The sequence below is a fragment of the Carettochelys insculpta genome, chromosome 11 (genome assembly GCF_033958435.1).
Source record: "Carettochelys insculpta isolate YL-2023 chromosome 11, ASM3395843v1, whole genome shotgun sequence".
NCBI classification, from domain to species: Eukaryota; Metazoa; Chordata; order Testudines; family Carettochelyidae; genus Carettochelys; species Carettochelys insculpta.
Genome location: NC_134147.1, coordinates 2,983,008 through 3,003,978, shown reverse-complemented (window position 1 = coordinate 3,003,978; position 20,971 = coordinate 2,983,008). Strand labels below are relative to the sequence as shown.

At 55.5% G+C, this 20,971-nt stretch overlaps 1 protein-coding gene across 1 annotated transcript in view; it reads right to left on the bottom strand.

Moving 5' to 3' along the window:
* Window positions 1-57: 57 nt before the first annotated feature.
* Window positions 58-20,971, bottom strand: part of DNAH1 (dynein axonemal heavy chain 1) — a 124,977-nt gene continuing 104,063 nt past the window's right edge. The window contains exons 66-78 of the mRNA XM_075005859.1: window positions 17,281-17,477; window positions 16,719-16,863; window positions 14,868-15,026; window positions 14,176-14,307; window positions 7,654-7,824; window positions 7,069-7,248; window positions 6,058-6,234; window positions 5,138-5,308; window positions 3,245-3,375; window positions 2,072-2,216; window positions 1,479-1,685; window positions 766-1,000; window positions 58-290 (exon numbers count right to left, since the gene is read on the bottom strand). Of these exons, the coding sequence (XP_074861960.1) occupies window positions 169-290; window positions 766-1,000; window positions 1,479-1,685; window positions 2,072-2,216; window positions 3,245-3,375; window positions 5,138-5,308; window positions 6,058-6,234; window positions 7,069-7,248; window positions 7,654-7,824; window positions 14,176-14,307; window positions 14,868-15,026; window positions 16,719-16,863; window positions 17,281-17,477 (2,172 nt within the window). The 3' untranslated portion in view covers window positions 58-168. The remainder of the gene's footprint in view (window positions 291-765; window positions 1,001-1,478; window positions 1,686-2,071; window positions 2,217-3,244; window positions 3,376-5,137; window positions 5,309-6,057; window positions 6,235-7,068; window positions 7,249-7,653; window positions 7,825-14,175; window positions 14,308-14,867; window positions 15,027-16,718; window positions 16,864-17,280; window positions 17,478-20,971) is intronic.

The window sequence follows — 20,971 nt, the reverse complement described above, 5'->3', positions numbered from 1 at the left end:
CGACCCTAGGGCTGCCTGGTTGACACCCGCCTGGGAGGAGCAGCAGCACCTGCTGCAAAGAACCGAGCCCAGACTGGCAAAACCAGCTGTTTATTTACAGTGACTGGAGGGAGGGGGGGTTAGTACCCGCCCATCCTCGCCGGCACCAGGGTGTGCTGCCCTGGCAGCCTAGAAGTCTAGTGCACAGATCAGGGCCACCCCCCGTTTGATCCAGTGCCGCTGGGGCTTACTGCTGGGGATCTCCACGGCGATCACGTAGTTCGTGGAATGACCTGTCGTGGACAGCGTCCCTGGAATGGAAGGAGGTAACGCTGGGTTAGAGCTTGACCCCGGGGGGCGGGGGGAGTACACAGCCAGCGCTGTATGCGCATGGAGCAACCTGGGGCCAGCACCAGCAGGTGAGAGAGCCCCTGGTGGGTTAGTGAGGGCAGGGAGACGGGCTGTGCGTGCCTGGGAAGTTAATGGATAAAGGTCTGTCTACACCAACCCTCTGCCTCGTTCTCTTTGCAGCATCGTAAGGTGCTGCCTGCAGATTTGGGCAGCTGGTTCCTAAAGCCACCCAGCCAGGGCTGTTCTCACAGCCCTAAGGAGTTGGGATCTCTGAGCCTGCCCCTGGCAATGGGCCCGCAGGGACCAGGCTGTTGGTCATGGGCGCATCGTGCTGGCAGCAGCCTGGGCCCTTTGAGCCGCAGCACTACCCCGTAGCCGGCCGCTGCCACTGTCTCGCCCCAGGAGCCAGTGCGGGTCCTGCCTCCCTGGCTGTACCTGCGCGCGTCAGCGTCTTGTAGATGGGACACAGGTAGAAGCCCCCGGCCGGCGGCTTGCGGTTGGGAACGGGAACAAGCCAGATGACGGCCATCTCCGTGTACAGCTCCTTGGGGCGCGACTCTGTGAGCTGGAAGGAGAGGGGATCCCAGCGCGCTCCTTCCAGGAACAAGCCGTGAATGTAACAGCCCTCAGCCGGCCGCTGGGCCAGCTCGCTCGCCGCCTCCTTCATCACCTGCCGGCCCAAGAGCAGAACGTCCCCAGTGCCCACCACAGAAGCTGACCCTCGCTGAGCTCCTGCAGGGCTTGTGGCCCCTCGCTCCCATTCCTAAACTGGGGGTGGGGGGCTGAGTTTTGGAGCTGAACAGGCACCACTCACTGCAGGTGGGGCAGGAGGCAGCTCTGGGGCCAGGCCCCGTGACCGGGGAGGAAGGGGGTGACACTGGGCCCTACAAATGCCCCATGGGGATGTGCTAGGAGCAACAAGTGGGCAAAATGCCCAAGTCACGCTGGGGAGGCGCAGGCGTGTGCAAGGCGGGCGGGGAGGGGGAAGAGCTCCCTGTGCTGGAGCCCTGACATTGGTTACGCTGGGCGGAGGCGGAGGGGTATGTCAAGGGCAGCCTGCGGCACCTGCCCCAAACTAGGCAAGGCCCAGGGCTGCTGCGCTCTGCTTGGGGCAAGGGAGCGTCCGGCCGGGCTAGAGCACAGCTGACCTGGAAGTCGAAGGCAATGGTGTCGATGGAGATGACGCGCTTCCTGGCGAAGTTCTGCAGCGTGCCCGTGAGGAAGGCTTGGGGGAAGAAGAAGCCGCTGATCCAGAAGACAGGCGGGATGCCCTTGATGATCCAACGCTGCAGGAAGTCGATCCGCTGCAGCAGGTCGTTCACCCAGGAGGCCAAGGGCTTCAGGGAGGGGTACGCCTGGGGAGACGCCACAGAGTGCTTTGTGCTGCCTGGCACCCTGGGCCTGGTCAGTCACCTGGCAGGCGGCAGGAGGCTGTACGCTCCAGCCAGCCACCACCCACTACAAGCAAAGGGACAGCTAATGGGTGTGGCTCTACCAGCAGCCTCCAGCGCTGGGGCGCGCCAGCTCATTGCAGTATGTGACTGAATGAGACCCCTTCCAGTGGGGGGCGGTCTCCATTCGTTGGCCCATAGGCCTGCTGTTTAGTCAGCCTGAGCTGCTCAACCATGAAGGAAGGCCCAGTGTTCAAAAGCTGACAAGTCAATGCTCCTGAGCGGCAGGACATGGCCCTACGAAGGCCGCAGAAGGGTAGCCCGAGTCGAGCAGGCATATGGACACCTACCTTGGCATTCCAGAGCTCTGGAACAATATTGTTGAACAAGCTGTTGGCCATGAGTTCCAACTGGGAGGACATCACCACCAGGCCCTTGAGAGCTTTCAGCAGATCCTGGAGGCTTTGTGCAATTACTTCCAGCAGCCGATTGTATCTGAGTGACAGCGAGAGAGAGCCCAGGTGTGGGGAAAGAGCAGCCCAACCAACCCTATGATGTATGACCACTGGCTGAGGTCTTCCAAGGTGCTCAGCAATGTGTTGTAATAAATGCTATGTTGATTTGTTGCCTGACCTTGGCCCTACTGGAGTGGGGCCTTCGGGCCTGATGCCCCAACCCAGAGAGGCTTCCGAAGAGGATGGAAAAGGTATAAACTTGGACCCTACCAGAATGCCCACCTAGGCGAATGCACAGTAAGTTCTTACCAACAAATGGCACCTCCACTGAGTAACCTGGAGGTCCTGTACTGAGAAAACACGCGCGCCCTGCAGGACAGGTGGGAGTTTGAGGCTGTAGACCATGGCTCCCCAAACGAGGCCGCAGTGTGAAGCAATTCTGGGTTGGGGCAGGGGAGAGGGTGTGTGTGTGCGCGTGCGGCAATTCCCCACACCTGAAGAAAAAGCCGGCCCTTGCTTGCGGCTCTCGGCCCCTGCTATTTCACGGAGGCAACCTGGCACAGCTGCTATACAAAGCAGGCAGCAGGCGAAGGCTCACAGGGAGCTCGCTGCCTCCTGCAATGGTGAGTGAGTGTGGGTTGCAGAGGCAAGAGGCGGAGGGAGTTAGCTGAGGGGCTGGCGGTGCCTGGCTTTGGGGGAGGCAAGGGGCTCAGGCAGGCGGTGGTGGTGGCTGGCGGCCCATGGTGAAAAGGGGGCGGGAAGGTTAGGGTTTCTCAAAAATCAAATGGGGGGTGGGGGGCGTGATGCTGACTGGGTTGGGAACCACTGCTGTAGACCCATCTGAACCGAATCAAGGCAGGAACGCTGGTTCCATCACACCTGGGGCACAAGCTGCCCAATGGCTGCCATGAGGACCAGCTGGAAAGGGGCTATGTGCTACCACTGTTGCCCTCCCCAAGGAGGGCCCCTTCCCGCGGGGTGGGGGGCAGAGGCTCATGGGCCAGTGCTCATAGTGCTGCTGAAAAGGGGTGTAGCTGCAGGCCGGGATGCTGGGTGTGAGAGCTTTACCTGATCACCTCCTGCACCAGCACTGTGTTCATGGACTCCTCATACAGCACTGGGTATTTCGCCATAACCTCCTGCAGGTTAATGGGCTCAGGGACCTTCGTTAAGATGTCCTTCGATGTCTCCTCTACAAGCTGCGGAGCAGATGGAACAAGGCATGAGAAGCTGCTCTGGAAGGGCTTCGGGGTCGAGAACGTCGGTGGCAGCTGCCGTCGTGCCTGGGCGGCGGGAGGAACGAGCCTGACTGCAGCCAAAGGGGAAATGACTCTCTCTGGTCCCTAGGGTCAGCCTTACACAGGGGGCCAGCTGTACTCATGGACTGCTAGGGCTGGAACAGACCTCACAGGGTCAACTCCAGCCCCCTGCCCAAAGCAGGACCAGCCCCAACTAAATCACCTGCTGGGACATAAAAACCTCCAGGTGTGGAAATTCCCTCCCCAGGTCTCTCGGGAACACAGTTCAGGGCTTCACCAGCCTCCTGGGAAATAGCGTTGCTGTGGGTTATAGTCGCTGCCCCATGCCCCCGAGGGAGGAATTCTTGTGTTGCACACGACAGGCCTCTCCCTGATGCGCTCAGGAGCTCACTGGGGAAGGGACACAATAGGGTGCCAGGCCCCTGGGAAAGCAGCCAAAGGCTGCCAAGAGCGACTTGAGCCAGGGTGTGTGTGGAGGGTAATGGCTGTTATCGGCCCAGCAGCTGGGGGCATGTGAGACAAGCGCTACAGGCTTTTCTTCAGGCCTGGAGGGAGGCACCGCTCCAGGGCTGGGCTTAGCTCTGTCGGGTGTTCTGCTCTCGTGCACCAGGAGGTGGCGGAGTCTCTCTGCTGAACTGGTGCCACAGCTGTGTGGAGGAGATGGTGTGCCCAGGCCCTGGGCCAGGCTAAGGTGCTAAGAGCGTAACACCAACCCAGCTGCTGCAGTACTGCGCCCGCGCCGCTCCCCACAGGGTCGGGCTTACCCGCAGGGAACTAGAGTCCAGCCTGATAATCGTCCGAGAGCTGCTCTCACTCCGCCTACCCCAGGGATGGGCAACCACAGCAAGTCCATAGGCCGCATTCATGGCTTCGTTCACCTTCATGGGCTGCAGCCCATGGGGGTTCCACCTGGCCCCCCCGCCCCCGTACCTCTTGCACTGGGGCACTAGAGCCCCACACTTACCTGCCCCCCCCCCCCTCCAGCACTTGGAGTGCATACAAATTGCCCAATTCACCCATTGGTCCTGGGCCTCCCTCCCAGCGCTGGCTGGGGGGTGGGTGGGGGGGGGCGCGGGGGGCATGTACAGCTGAGCTGTAGTGCTCCCTTCCCAGGAGGGCGTGGGGGGGGGGGGCGCGGTGCAGGGGCCCATCCAGGCTCTGCGAGTTATAGATGGTGCCTCGGTGGGCCATAGGAAGCCCCCAGGCCACAGCAGCTTCCCACCACTGATGTACACCAGGCCTGCCTGCCCCTTCACCAGGACAGGAAACACCTCTCTGGGAATGGGAGGCAGCCATGCTTTATCTCGGCTGTTGTTTTAATCCGAGTGCCGCCCCCCCCGCCCCCGGACCAGGACACACAGGCCACGGCCCTTGCGCAAACTGCGGTGGTTTTTTGTTTGTTTTTTTAAATGAGCAGAAGGGTCTGGAGCCCTGCGTTGAGCCTCCAGTGACACAACATCCTCCCTTCAGTCCTGAGCACCACTCAGCCCATCAGGTAGCTCTTGGGTGGTCCCCAGGAAGCAGGCGTGCTGGTGCTCCCCTCCCGGGACTTACCTGCCCCCCCGCCCCGCTTGCCTTATCAAATCTGGCACAGCACAGCTGAAGAGGAGGGTGGACTTTCTGCCCCAGGCAGCAATTCAGGCCACAGCGCTGCACACACCACCCTGAACATGTGGCTCACCCAGCCACTGGGGCTACACACCTCCTCCCGGCCTTGGCCTCCTGACGTGGACGTCTTGGGCTGCAGCTGAACGATGGCTCCCAGCAGGGCAAAGGTCTCGTTCTGCGCAAAGGTGATGTTGGCATTGTCGTGCAAGCCAAAGATCTCCGGGATGTCATTGAGTGGCAGGCTCTTGATGTACTGGAGGTATCCCTGGGTGAAATCAGCCATGAGATTGTGTTGAAAGGAGAAAGAGCCCAGCTAGAGTCTCGTGGTTACTGGCGCAGTAGGTTTTCGAAGACACCTGCCAGAGAACCTTCTGACTTGCTGCCTTTCTACTGCCGTGTGCCTTGCAAGGGGCTGGACCAACCAAGTGTTACCAGACTGGCTCGTTTGGAAGGCTCCAGCACCAAAGAGGTGCCCAGAGAGAATTCAGAGAGTGATAATGGGAGTGCAGAAAGGCTGATGGGAGGGAAGCTGGCATGAAGGCAGAGTCTGCTGGGTGGTGCTCAGCAACGCACTGAAAGAAGAGGGATATGGGGGCCAGCTGAAAGGACAACAAGAAGTCCTGTGGCACCTTATAGACTAGCAGCTATTTTAGAGCATAAGCTTTCGTGGGCAAAGACCCGCTTCGTCAGATGCATGAAGGATCGAGGATCAGGGCAAGCTGGTCTCTTGGTGAGCGTGGCTTTTCCTGGACCTGCTTCCGTTGGTGCGAGAGACGTGCTCTCAAGCCACACAGAGCTGGTCTCTCGCCCACTGGAAGTGGGTCCACTCAAAGAGGTTGTCTCCCTCGCCTTGTCTCTAATCTCCTGTGATGGACACAGCCACAACCTCGCTATGTACAGACAAGCAAGTGTCAAACGCTGTAGGCACCACGTATGGAAGCTCCAGGTTCCATCTAGAATTGTGTGTGTCTGAGAGGCTCAGGGAACATGTGGGGTTGCTGTCTGAGGACTTACATTCAGGTCATAGGTGGTGCTGATCTGTCTGTAGATCCCTGACTCAGAATAAGCAAAATCCTGAGTTAGAACTTCCGGCTTGTAGAAATCTTCTAATATATTCATGATGCAGCGCCTGTCCCAGTCATCCGTCACTCGGCCTCCGTAATTGATCTCACCGGCTGTGTACTTCAGAACCTGCAAAGGAAAATGGAGCCGAGGTGGTACCTTGGAAGCAACAACCTACCCCAAAGAGCTGGGACACGAACTTGAATCTCAGCAAGAAACCAAGCAAAGGATGACTTGCAAACATTTGGGAAAGGCCGTCTCTTTGCTGGGTCTGTTATAAATAGTACCCTGTGAATCAGCGGATACCTGCTTTATATTCCTAGGTATTCACATCCACCGATCAATTTGTGGATGCAGATACCAATTTTGTATGCGAGCAGGGCTCTAGTTATAAACTTCTAGTCAATAGTCCGGGAGAAATTACTGCTGGGAACAAGTCTGCAGTGGTAGAGATCCAGACTTCTTCATGCAACATTTCTACGTTTGTTTGTATGGTTTCTGGGCAGTGGTAGAGCTACCATTTCAGGCGGCTCTCTCGCTCTCTGGTCACCGTGGTGAACATAGGGGCCCACCAGAAGCCCGGGGTGGCCGAAGAATGGCTGGAGACCCATGGAATGGGAGTTATGGCCAGCCACGTGGGTTCTGCAGGCACATCAGGGTTTGTATATTTTGCTGCTCCTGGATTTGTGAGCCTGCAAACAGTTCCACGCAACTTTCCACAAGTCAGAGGGAATGAAATTGACACGTGGACAGGCCTGGCTTCTGACATGCCAGCTCTCTAACCAACCTCTCCTAGGCTGTGTCTACGCCCCTTCAATGCTGCCCATCCTCTCCCCTTACCACACCCTCTCCCGTTACCACACCCCCTACTGCTTCTATGGACATGCCCAGCTCGGGCTAGTCCTCCTATCCACTGCCAAAGCACACTGCCTGCGGTAAGGCAGACCAGCTCTCCAGCCCCACCTTGTAGGGAATATCTGTGTATTCATCCAGGAACATCTTCAGTTGGCTGATGCAGATGCGAAGGTCCCCGTCCGTGAACTCATAGGGGATATTGAACCCCAGTGGCCCAAACTTCCTCCGCTCCAGTGCATTCCCGTGGAACAGACAAAGCGACAGCAGCAGGGCCTTAAACTCGGAAACCTGCAGGGCATGAGGAGAAGAGGCGGAGCAATTGTTAGTGGTTGGCTTTTGTTGAGCTCCCTTTTGTGGGGCATATGCCCGCTCCTAGGCACAGCGTGGACCGACGTTTCCAAATCAGAGTTATGGCCCTAAATAAGACCATGAGGGTGAATTTTAGACACCCAGTTTGAGACGGGTAGGCTGCAATGTTTCCAATGGGCGGCCACAGAGGCAATCCTGCCTGGTGAGAAATAAAATCAGGTCCTGCTTTTTGAAGCAAGTGATGGAACCTACCGAGGTTGAACCCAGCTGAGGTTGCACAGCAGAGCCCAAGAGAGGATCCCTCAGCAGCTCAGGCCCTTTGGCAGAGGATCGGCGAGCCCCTCAGTGATCCAAGGGCATGGAGAAGAAAGGCAGAGAGCTCACCTTGGAGCAGGAGTTCAGGAAGTCATCACTCAGGCTAATGTAGGACTTCAGCAGATTGGCCTTGACCCCTCGGGGAGGTTCAATGGTCATCTTGGAGCCATTCTGAAGGATGGACACTGGGAACTTGTTACTGGGTAGGCTGGTGAGCCAAAGGCGAAAGTCACGGTGCACCTAGACAATTAGAGGGACAGTGAGTGCTCGGAGGTTAAGTTTAAGATACCCATTTACTAAGGACGATTATTGGGAGCCTTCCTAACTGGAGGATCGCCTCTCTCACCACCAGGCAGTGCTCTTCCCAGGTCTTCCCAGAGGGATCCTCCTGAGAGCTTCTGTGCTGAGACCCACAGGAAACTGTTTCAGCAAAGATGCCCTGTTTGTGCCCCCAGCCCCAGGAATGGTTTTTGCGCGGATGCGTGATGCTAGCCCAGCTAGCTACCCAGGCATGTAGCATGTGGTTAGCTCCCCAAGTTCCAATACAATGCAGGTCTCTGCCCACCAGCTTGTAAAAGGCAGGGTAACGAAGTGGGATAGCCCATCAGCTAGACAAATTCTGTGGCTGTCCCACAGAGGACACCTCTCTGGTGGTGATCAACAGGAAGGAATAGCTGCTTGAAGCGGTGCAGCTTTTCTGTACCACATGTGAGCAGGTTAAGGGCAAAGAGCATAAACACTTGGATACAGTCAGATATCAAAGCTGATAGGACAATCTAGGAGGTACCCCAGCGGAACAGGGTTCCCTGACACTATCCCTCTGCCTGTTCACATATTGTTACCACTACTTTGCATTCATGACATGGACGGGTCTGACCTAACCAAAGAGTTAATGAAGAACCAAGGTGTGGTCAGTCAAGCAGTCCCTGATCAACATCACCAGCGAGATTTGAAGGTAGCTAACTACAGTCCAACCCAACTGCAGCTTTCTCCGTCAGCAGCGTATGGCTCCCCACTGTCTGTCCTCTACTGTGGTAAGAAGCATCCCTGGGTAAGGTGGGCATGGAGGCATTTGCTAAGAAGACACCACGTGAGAAATTGCCACTGACAGTGGCTGGCATGTTCAGTTTTGTAAGTACCTATAACTCAAGGGAGGGTTGCCCTAGGCAGTCAGGAACTCATAGTTCGCTGTAGGGATTATAGATGAGTGCATGGTTATGCTTATTTATACAAGACATTCTACGGTTCTTCCAAGAGTCATTACTGTTAGAAGTAGTTTGGTTTCTCTTTTTTTATCTTGCTGCAGTCAGTGATAGTTTATACAATTATAGTTGTACTGTGTGTGCTTTAGACTTAGGTCTCTGGCTGCGCAGGTAACTTCAAAATGTCTTTTGTATCACGTGTTTTATTATCTGCACAGCTTCCTAATAATAGCAGACTGAGAAACTTTTCTCCCATCAGTCCGCTCTACAAACAATGGCAAATCTTTTGATGTGTTACATGGTAGAAACAAGCTGATGTTATTGCAATCAACTGCACAAAAGTATGGAAAAATGCATAAAATATAGTACTGGGCTAAATATTTCCCCAACTTGCTAAAACCAGGCTGGTTTGAGCCCACAGTTGCATTAGCAATTGCATTTCCTGCCCGCTTTGCTCAAAGTTAAGCTACTTTATAGCTTTTTAGCCCTTTAGGTGATTTTTATGATTTCTTCCCATTTGGGTGCCCAGTCACGTCATGTGATAGATATGCTGCTTCCAGCCCTCACAGCCACTTTGGTGGTGCCAACTGGGTAAGTATTTAACATGTGAGTTGCTGGGGTTCCCCTTATTGCCCCAAATGGGTCCAGGCTCTCCTGTTGGACATGGGCGTCATCCTGTGGTTCTCTTTGTAGCGTCGTAAGACAGAAGAGAAATCTCGAGTGCCAAGGTCTGCCCCTCATTCCTCCGTCAGGCCAGTGACATAGGTCAGTTACCGTTTGTCTGCAGCTGGTGTTCTTCGCGGTGTGTTGCTCAGGTCCATTCCAATGCAGGCACGTGCCCAGTTGCTGGAAGTCTTCTTCCCCTAGCTGGTAGCAATTGGGTCGGTGCAGCACCTCCCGGGCTGCGTCTACACTAGCCCAAAACTTCGAAATGGCCATCCAAATGGCCATTTTGAAGTTTTGGGCTAGTGTAGACATGGCACCGGAGTGGGGCCATTACGGTTGCCAGTATATACGCTGCCCAGCCCTCTCCCTGCTCAGTTCCGTCTTGGTGGGTACTCCAACAGTGGGGAAGGTGGGCGGGTTTTGGAACGGGCATGAGCAACACATCTCAGAGAACACCAGCTCTGGAAACAGGTCACTGTCTTTTTTTCTTCGAGGGATTGCTCAAGTGCATCGCAGTGCAGGTGAATACAAGCTGACGTTCGGAGGTGGGGTTCGAGCCCCGGAACGACTGCAGCACGGCCCTGGCTGCTGCTGCATCCTCCCTAGCATGCACAACTGTGTAAAGAGCCACGTACACGTATGCAGGACCAGGTGGTTGCCCTACAGATCTCCTGAACGGGGGCATTGGCCAGGAGTGCTGCTACGGACGCCTGCACCCTCACAGAATGAGCCCTAATCGGGGCAGGGGGCACACCTGTTAGCCTGTAGCATTCCCTGATACATGCCACTATCCAAGAGGAGATCCTTTGGGAGGAAACCAGGCAGCTCTTCATCCTGTCTGCCACCACGACTAAAAGCTGCTGCGTGTGACTCTCTGAAAGGTGCCTCTCTCTCTCTAAAAAGCCAGTGCCCTGCATACATTGAGGGTATGCAGGCTCTGCTCCCTTGGGGCGGCATGTGGGTTAGGATAAAAAACCGGTAAAGAAACAGCCCGACTGACACGGAAGGAGACCACCTTGGGCAGAAAAGCTGGATGTGGTCTCAATATAACTTTGTCCTTGTGGAACACCATACACAGTGGGTCCACAGTCAGGCTCTCAGTTTGGAAACCCTTTTGGCCAATGTAATGGCCACCAGAAAGGCTGTTTTGTAAGTTAAAAACAGTAGGGAGCAGGAAGCAAGAGGTTCAAAGGGGGCCCCCATAAGTTTAGATAGCACCAGATTAAGGTCCCATGGGGGCAAGGGATCTCGCACTTGTGGCTTAACCCTCTCCAGGCCTTTAAGAAACCTTTTCACCACCGGGTCTGAGAACACTGATGAAAAACCTGAGCCAGGATGAAAAGCAAAAATGGCCACCAAGTGCACCTTAACGAAGGAAAGGGCCAGCCCTTCCTGACCTAGGTGCCACAAGTAATCTAAAATGACCAGGATCAAGGCCTGGAGTGGAAGTAAACCTCACTGACCCAGCAACTTGGAAACCTTTTCCACTTCCTTAGATACGTGATCCTAGTGGAGGGTTTTCTACTGCTCAGGAGCACATCCCTGACTGGCTCTGAGCAGGAAAGTTCCCCGGCACTCAGCCGTGAAGCTTCCATGTTGTGAGGTGACGCGACAGAAGGTTGGGGTGCTGTAACCACTCCTCGTCCTGCATCAAGAGGTTCAGGCATAAAGGGAGCATTACTGGTTGCTCACTGACAAGTCTAACAGGACCGAGTACCAGTGCTGCCAGGCCCACGGTGGAGCCACCAGGATAAACAAGTCCTGATCTGACTGAATTTTGAGGAGGACCTTGTGGCCAAGAGGAACCAGAGGGAACACATACAGGAGCAGGCCCTCCCATGAGATGCTGAAGGCATCTGCCCAAGATACTGGGCTCTGGGTCTGGTAAGAGCAAAATGTCTGGCACTTTGCGTTGAGATTAGCATCGGGTGACCATCCATCCCATATTAGGCGGGATGGTCCCTTATTTGAGAGGCCAAAAAGGTGTCCCTATTTATTTTTCAAAAGGGACAAACTGTCCCGTATTTAGACCCTTTGCGGGTAGGGGTGGGAGCACCCACAGCTGCTGCTTTCCCGGGGCTCCAGGGCCGGGAGGGCCCGTGGCCGCCACTTTCCCATGGCTCTGGGGGAGTGCTGTATCCCAAGGGTGAAGTGGTTCAATGAGCCCAACTGCATCATCAACAGTTTGGTTGTGGCCCAGAGGGGGCTTCTGCTGTCCCTGACCCTGGCCAGGCTGGCTAGAGCACGTCCTGCTGCTCCGGCCACATCTCCTGTTATAGTCCCTAGGCTGCTGCTGCTGCTGCTGCTGTGGAGACTGCCTAGGAAAGGCCCAGGGGAAGAGCACCTGTGCTGAGTTGCAGGAGCACGAAGGCCCAAAGACCTTAAGGTCGCTCTTGAGTCTTTTAGACTGTGAAGTCTTTTGTCTGTTTGCTCAGAAAACAAAGTGGGTCCCTCAAAGGGGAGGTCTTGTGTGGTTTGCTGAACCTCCTGCGGCAGGCCGGAGACCTGTAAGCCCGCCCCACACCTCGTGGTAAAACCCGAAGCCATAACCCAGGTAGCCGTGTTCGCAGCATCCAGGGCAGCTTGGAGGGCTGCAAGTGAGATTAGTTTATTCTCCTCTACCACCAAAGTGAACTCTTGCTTAGCGTCCAGAGGGACCAGTTCCAAGAACGCAGACAGTGGGGACACTATTAAAAGAGAACCTGCTCGCCAGCGCCTGCTGGTTTGCTATACACAGCTGTAAAACCCTTGTGGAATAAACCTTTCTCCCACACAAGTCCAATTGCTTGGCTTCTCTGTTTTTGGGAGAAGAACCTTGAAAGCCTTGCCGCTCCCTGCTGGCTGTGTTTACAACCAAGGAGTTGGGATGAAGGCGAGTAAACAGGTGTTTGTGCTCCGCAGAGGGGACCACCTTTTGTTTTTCCTAGTGGTTGGCTGGGCAGACGCCGGCGCCTGCCACACAGTTCTGGACGTGTGGGAAATTGTTTCTGTAATGATTAAGGCCATCCCGGAAGATGAAAGAATGTCCGTCATGGGTCTACCTCATCTTTAACCCCTCAGCTTGGACACCCAAGTTCTAAGCCACCCTACGAAGGAGCTGCTGAAGTGCCCGGCCATCCTCCAACACAGGAGAAGCAGAGGAACCTGCCACTGCTTCGTATGGGGAGGACAATGAAGAGGTGCCAGCCTGTCCCAACCCACTCGGGTCCATGGCCATTGAGGGGTCCATACCCACCACCAGCGGTGGAGGAAACAATTGCATTGTTGGCACCACGGAGGCCACCACTGGTGGTGCTGAAGTCATCACCGGTGGGGGAGGTGCCAAAGCTGTTGAGGGTCCCAGCACCGACAGAGCCCATGTATATGGCACTGAAGCCCAGGGCATTTGCACCGATACAGCCGGTGCTGGCGCCATTGAGGTCGGCACCACCGTCAGGGATGGCACCTACACCGGTCTGTCCCCTGGTGTGAGTGGTCTGTCAGTGCCTCCCACAGAGGTGCCCCCCACGGCACCATGGGAATCCCAATGCCACCAGCAGCAACGGGGCCCCAGGGTGTGGTCTGAGGAATTGGCCCTGAGATTCCCATTATGCCCACGGGGTCCAAAAGGGCCATTGTGGAGGCGCTGCCAATTGCGATGGCTCCAACCATGCTCAGAGTGTCAGCTCCAATGGGATGAGGACCGGCCACTCCCGCTCCCGTCTGATCCTGAAAGGTAAGAGTCCGACTTGGGACCCGACGCCTTTGACACCAAGCACGAGGGAGGTGTCTGCCCCACAGGTGCCTGCATGGATACCGCAGTCACCGAACGTACCACCGCTGTCAAAGACGGTGCCGTCATATCTGGTTGGCCCCGTGACAGAGGCCGGCTCCGTATGTGCACCAGCAGTGCCAAAGTCCTTGGAGGTGAGGGGAGCACCATGATCCCCAGGAGACTTTGTGCCATCCAGAACGCCTTAGGTGTCAAAGGATCTCCGACGAGTGAGGACTGCACTGGCGCTGGGGCCCAAGAGTGGGGAGCCAGCCTCCCCAACTCCTCCGACAACTATGTACACAACAACTGATAATGCGCTGACTACCTAACTAATGACTAACTGTTAACTATTTGCAGCCCAGGCTACCAGCCAGACAAAAGCTGCTCGAATGAGCACAGGGAGCTCTGACAACTGTCACCATGGCGAGAAGGAACTGAGTTGGGAGAGGGTCTGCCGGTGTATATATTGGTGACCGTAAGGCTGCCACTCCAGGGGCGCTGCACCGACCTGATGGCTACCGGCTAGGGCATAAGGACGTCCGGCAACTGGGCATGAGCGTGCAATCACTCAGAGAAGAGCTGTAACTTCCTTAAGAGGCTGGCATAACACACAGGCTACGGTCCCATCCCAGGCAGGAAACATCAGTGAGTGATTGGAGCACATGAGTCACAGGGGCACCAGGACCACGTTCCATCAGCAGGTGTGAGGGGAAGGGGATAACCGAGCACGGGAACTTAACTGGATCTGTGCAGGAGCGGCCATCAACAAGCCATCACTTTGATGGCACGCCAACGTTGGGCCGGAGGAGGAGGCGTGCCCAGGGCAGCAGCGCATCCTGGGACTAGGGAGCCACACCCTCCCAAACAGGAGCTAACTCTGGGCCCCCGGAACGGGCACAGAGACGGGTCGCAGAGCAGAGGAGGCCGGGTAGAGCTGCGGAGTACAACACCCAGGTGCGTTCGTGTCACCTTGTCCGGGTTGATGCTCTCGATGAGTCTCTCCAGCGAAGGCATCCAGCTCGGGGCGAGGTGGCAGTTCTGGAAGAAGACCCACTTCCCACGTTCCATTGCACTGCGCATCATCGCTTCGGCTCGGGGACCCTAGGGAAGAACCCCCCCCCCATCAGCCTTGGGGCTGCCGCTTCGGCGGTGGCCGTGGCCTTCCCTGGAGGACGGGGCGCAGCTGGAACTGTTGGGATATACTGGCACATTGGCTGCCATTTTAGCCATCACAGAGGCTTGTACTGGGTCCGCACGGAGCTCGACAGCCAGTCTCCACATCTCAGACAAAAGACCCAGGCTCTGCAGCTGGGGCTGTTACAGACCCGCTCTGCTGACCAGTGGTTAGACATCCACTTGCCTCCTTCCTCAACCCTGGAGAGCCCCAACTGTACCAGGCCTCCTGTGGGCTGTATGGTTTGTTACGACGACGACGACGTCCAACCAGGGGCGTTACCAACCCACTGAAGGAACGTGAGAGGGTGTCACTGCTGAACGAACCCCTCAAGCCGTAGGAACCTCTGAGACATGCTGGGACCAGCAGGGGGGGACTTTTCAGACCCGGGGGCTAGGATTTGGTTTCCCGGGAGCTCCATGAGTAACCCCTGTGCACTGGGGTGTCTACATGGCTCAGAACGAGGGCGGTGCAGCCAGCGGCTTACCTGGCCCTGGCCCAGGGAAATAGCCGACAGCTTCTTGGAGAACTTCATTTCTTCAGCAAATTTGTAGAGGTCAGCGGCTGGGTCCGTCCCCGGAGACAGCACGAATATCAGAGGGGTGGTAGGGGTGGACTCTTTGAACACCGCCGTGAGGTCTGAGGTCTGAAAGACAGGAAGGCTTCCTGCTTAGAACGAAGTCAGATGCCTGGCGCTGCCGCCAGCAAGCAAAGGCAGAAGGCGCTCGCTCGGGTCGAGTGCACCACCTCTATCCCTTCGTTCCACCGTCAGCACCATCAGTGCACATCATCCATGCCGGAGATAGGTCCCTGGCCCAGACAATGCTAAAGGGGGCCCTGCCCAGAGAGGCCTCTGCTCCTTCCTTTTTCCACCCGTTTCCACTGCATCGCTGCTCCGAAGTTCAGGGAAGCCCAAGGGAGGCTCCCCACTGGTTGTGGTAGGCTTTGGAGCAGAGTGCTGGCGCCCTTCCCTTCCATACCTATTTGCTCTAACTCCTCCCTCCTTTCCCTGACTCACTTCCGCCAGCACGTGCTCCAGGAGCCATTCAGCTCCTGCTCCTGCCACCTCCAGCGAGTTGCCGCTTGGTTCCATCTCTGGAATTCCCGCCCTGCTGTATGGATCTAGTGCCCGACTCGGGGCAGCTGGCTCTGAAGACTGAGGCTTGGAGGGTAACAGGGGCATGTGGCAGGCAGACAGCTACATGCTCCTGAGCAAATGGAAGTCGCTGGCTGACAAAGGGAAACGCCTGTGTTTTCTGTACAGGGTACTCTGGAAAATGGCTTGATGTTAAACCTGGCAAGCTAACGCCAGGGAACAACTGCCCGTCAGCTCCCCCAGCTCTGCCAGGGCTGAGACAGCGGGGCCCAATTTGTGCGTACGGAGACGCTTCTGGGAAGATGGTAAAGGCCCACCTTTGGCTGCTGACTGGCACTCAGGTGCATAAACCGGGCAGTTGTCCCAGTATGATTATGGCCCTTAGGGGTTTGGTTGCGCCAGGGTCTAGGCTAGGGGTACGCTTACGGCTGCCTGTAGCACAGAGGTACAACAGGGGGCTGCAGACTGCAGTGAAAGCCTCCAGCAGAAGCGAGGCACCGGTAGCCGGACTCTCCCATGCTAAACAGTGTGGGTGGACAAGGCGCTGCTTGGATGCGTAGAGGGCCATGTAGAGAACAGAGCCAGCAGTGCAGGCGGGGAGGCCTCCTCTACTCTACTCACCCATCTCAAACAGCTTCACCAAGTAGTCCCCTTTTCCACATGGGGAAACTGAGGCACACGTCATCTCAGTGATGTGCTCAGGTTCTTGGAGTAAAGTGGAGAGCAGAATCTAGGCCTGCCATCTCCCTAATCTCCACTGTCATCTACATTCATGGTTGGCTCGTGGTGGCTGGGCCAGGAAGCAGTGCCTTGGGGAAGCCACAGTTGGGGCTGGTGAGCTGTGGCTGTGGCCAGAGAGCTCGTGGCTGGGAACTGGGAGCTTATACTTGGGGAGCCACATAGCCGTGGATGACAGCTGGGAGGGCAGCCCACGAGCAGGGGCTGGAGGCAAAATCCCTGGTCCGGGACTGCTCAGGGCCCAAGGGTGCTGGGTCAGGGAGGTTCCAGCGGCCGTTCTGAAGTTAAAGGGCACTGAGTGGGTCTCACCACCACAAACAAACATTCCCTCACTGAATACAGACAGCGTGGCTGGTGGATACAGCCTTGGACTGGGATTCGGGAGGGCTGGATTCGATGCCTGGCTCTGCCAGCGGCCTGCTGACCATGGCCAAGTCACTTCATTGCTCTGTGCTTCAGCTTGCCTGTTTGCTAAATGGAGGAAACACCACTGGCGCGCTTCACCTGAGGTTCAATGAAGCGTTGGTCCAGATTCACGGCCACGAAGTCCTGCATGGCGTTGGTGACCTTATCCCCTCGCAGGCAGCGTAGGGGCAGCAACTTCTGGAAGGAGTCCAGCCGGCTGTCCCACTTCCCAGGCAGGGGCTCTCTGCAAGAGAATTAACTTTAAGTTACTCTCCTGGGCTGGAAAAGGCCTAAACCACAGGTCAAATGCATCAGCCCAAGGGAAAAGAGCTCTCCTAAAAACCACCCAAATATGCCCCAGGAGCTTCTGATGATCTCACAATTCAGTGCCTCGGTTTCCCGGTATTTTCTCCAGCCAATATGGCTGTCTTATTGTGTTCCCACTAATGGGAGGCCATCCAGGAGAGATTCAGATGCTGCCCAGCTGATAAGCAGAGCTCCCACAGCTGGCAGTGTGTGTTTCTCTAGGTGGTGCACATCCGCACATTCATTGGTGCACATAAAATTTATTACACACACGAATGGAAACAGTTGGCGGGAACCCCGGTCTGTAATGCCCAGCACACAGAACGCAGATCCCAGCGGAGGGGAAAGGACTCACCTGTGCGGCTCAGCACTGTCAAAAATTGCACGGAACGCCTGGATATTGTCCACAAAATCATCCGCAAAGCTGGCAAAATTCTTCAGGTTGGTCAAGGCCAAGATGTCCCCCCAGGCTCTCTCGTAGAGCCACTCGGGAGCTGGGTTCTCTCGCATTTGTCTGATGGTCCCTCCAGACAGGAGGTAACGCCATTCCTCCTGTGGAGCACACAGCCCACGCTTAACACCAGCCTGGTCGGCCCCCGCGATCTCCCTGGCACACAGCCACTATGAAGCGAAGGCGTTGCTGGAGCTTTCGGTATGACCAAGCGTGACCCAAAGCAAGTCCGGCCTCGAGGGACCAGCAACACACCACGTTAGCCTGCCCCAGAGGATGACTTGTCTGAAGGCGCAGGTCTGTCTTCCCTCTTCCCTCTTATTTTTCACGTCCATGTGTGGAATGAATTTTGTCACACGCTCCAATAGGCAGCTGGCGCGTGACACAGAGGTGGCCACCCATAGTGGTACACGTAACAAAATTCATTCTCCACGTGGGCAGCTGGCGGGGCGGCAAAGGGGTTCAGTGTGTGGGAGAGAGATCAGGGCTGGCGATTGGAGTGAGGGGTGCTTATCTGGGGTGGCTCCCAGTTGGGAGACTGGTGGCTAAGTGCCACCTGCACCACCCTGCAGGCACTGCTCTCCGCAACTGAAATTGACCAAAATGGGCGTGGCGGGGGCAGAGCCTCCAGGGACAGAGCTTCCCAGGGCTCGCAGCTCCGCCTGGGGGAGAAGGAACCCCAGGTCGCAGAGTCACCAGCCTCACTGCCAGAAAAGGCTGGTCTGGAACATGGACCTTACGGGCTGTAGCCCAGGCTCATGGACTAAAGGGGCCTTCGGACTGCAGCCCCGAAAACCCCTTTTATAGCCCAGCCCTGTTGCTGGTGCAGCAGGAGCCCATCTCTCCCCTAGCTCTGGCTGCTCCCTGCTGGGGCTGGAGAAGCCTTTCTGTCCCCTGGCTGCAGCAGCTCCATGTGCAGCAGTCCTGAGCCCTTGCCTAGGGTTTATTAGACAGCTACTCAGCTTAGCGGGAACCCTGGAGCAGGTACAAGATACAGGATAACAACAGAACATGGAAATCATGTAACTTGCTCCTATCAGTGTATAAAAGCAGAAGGCCCAGGAAGTGGTTCTGTTATGGGACAGCATCCTGTTACGCTGCCTGAGCCGATACCTTGCCAGGGGCATCCATGTGTCAGTGTCCCCGTGATGCACATCCCAGGGCGCAAGCACCACGTTTTGCTGATAATAAACACTGCTGCCACTAAGCCAGGCCTGTGATCTTTCTTCAGGAGGCCTGAGATCTGCTGCCTCAGCAAGCTGCTCTGTATCAAGTACGCAGGAGCTCCAGAAACCGGCAGCACCCCACAACACTAACACCACTACGCTAAAGGAACAAAAGCCCTGCGATCCTGTCATGGTGCATTTCCCAGCCTTACCTTTCAAACCCAACAGATGGGTGTGTAAGCAGGGTACTGTATGGAATGTGTTACAGATTTCTTATCATCAGTATCAGCAGTGCCATTATGGCAAAGAAGGGGGTCGGAGAGGCCACGTAAGGCATCTGCAGAGCGTTCCGACGTGCGAAATAGGACCATCTTAGTTATAGGTTTGTATCACCTTTGGATCGTGAGCCATCCACACATCGGGTGTACCTGCAATTCCACACCTGGGCTGTGTTTCTGGAGGACACCCCGAGGCAGACTGGCATTGGCACGGCCTAGCCTGTTGGATCCAGGGTCATCAGCTGTACAAAGAACCCACTGAAAGGAGCCGGGGGCTACATCTTAGGAGTCAGCAGGACGTGTAGGGGCCTGCCTCTGGGCAGAGAAGATTTTCCATGCCATGTGCTGTGAAGCTTGGGTTTGGAGCACAGGATGTACGGGCCGCCCCATGGCAAAAGGAATATAAAAGACAGCTGCACCATCTCAGTTTCATTCCTGCTTCTTACCTTTGGAGTACCTCTTTTCTACAGCCTGGATCGCTGAACAAAGGACTGACTGACCCTCCCAAGCAGTGAATGTTTTCCAGAGGGCCTTTCCAGCCAGCAAACTCACCGATACTGCTAAGAACTTGGTGGACTTTGTAGTTTTACATCGGCAGCTGACTGCTTGACCATTTAACAACTCTTCGGCTATGTCTACACCTGCCCGTCTTCAAAGGGGCCATAGTAATCAGGGTGACCGGAGATGACTAATGAGGTGCTGTGATGCATATGCAGCACTTCATTAGGCAAATTCTCCCCTGCGGCAACTTCAGAGTGCGGCATGTTGTGTAGCCACAGGCACTCTGCAGTGTAGACACGGCCTTCTTGCTCTTGTTTATTTTTCTTTATAATAAACCTTTCACTTCGGACACTAAAGGCTTGGCTGGCAGGCTGGTATTTGGGTAAGAGCCAAAATAATACTGACTTGTAATGTAGCTGACCCTTTGGGGTCAGAAGAACATTTTGTATAGCAAGAAGAGTTTTTAAATCACTTCTTACTGTACTGGACCACTGTGCTAATTCTGAGCCAGAGAACTGGAATGCAAGTACGGGGGCCGTGTGATTTCTTTTGTAGCTTCTTGATAACCAATGTGGGGGATCATGAGACCGAAGTTTAACTTCAGTGTCATCAGCCAGTTTTGCAGCTTGCCCTGATCTTGGCATTTTCAGCAAGGGCCACCCAGGCAGACTCACAGTGAGTGACAGAGCTTATAACGCGACTGATCTGACTATACAGTCACAGGGTCAGAGCATGGAGGAAACGTAATGATCCTTACCACTCCAGGGTATGAGAAACTCTAGATTCCCTAGAGACCCTACAACAGGGCTGGCAAACAAGTGCTTAACTCCCTTCTGCAGAGCCCTTTGGGGTCTGCCTGCAACATGCCAGGGCCCAGTGTTAGGTTCACTCAGGCTTTGTCCCTGGTCTGTTGATCTAAGTTACGCATCTTCAGCTGCATGCAGTTGGTGTAAGTTGTGTTAATTTCTGCTACACATTGCTTAACGTGCTGTCCTCACTGTGGTAAGTCAACAGCTGATGCTCTCCTGTTGACGTCACCAACTGGTGGTGTGCTAGCGTTGATGGGACAGCATTCAGTGGTGACTTACTGCATCTCCACTAGGAGCGATAAATTGACCCCCGCTGGATCATTCGCTGCCTGTTGATCCAGTGGGGAGTGAAAACATGCCCACAGAAGCAACGCCTAAAGCAGAAAGCTCCCTACGACCATGCAAGAAAAGGCAGGACACTGGTATCAGCTGCTGTTTCCTTTCCACATTAGCTGCCAGACTCACCATTTTCTAGAACACCCCTTCTCTTTAGCCAGCTTCACCTGGATCTTTCTGCGGGCAAAGCTTTCTATAAAAGCCCACCCCTTGCAAACCCTCATGGTGAGACACTGCCATCTGCCAATCCTCCCTTGTGGTGCAGAAACAGCCGGTTTAATGAGTCCGACAGCAGATTGCCCATGAAAGAGCTAGAGTCAACCACCCTGAATTCATTTCATCACAGCAAACACTGGCGAAAGGTGTGCGCTGCAAACTAAATTACTTAGCAGAGACCTGGGGGATTGAACTCTTGTTTCAATGTACGAACATTTGGAAGATTCAGAACATCAGCCAAGTCCTCGCAGAGGACCATGATGAGTAACTCTTCCCTTATGAACAGAAA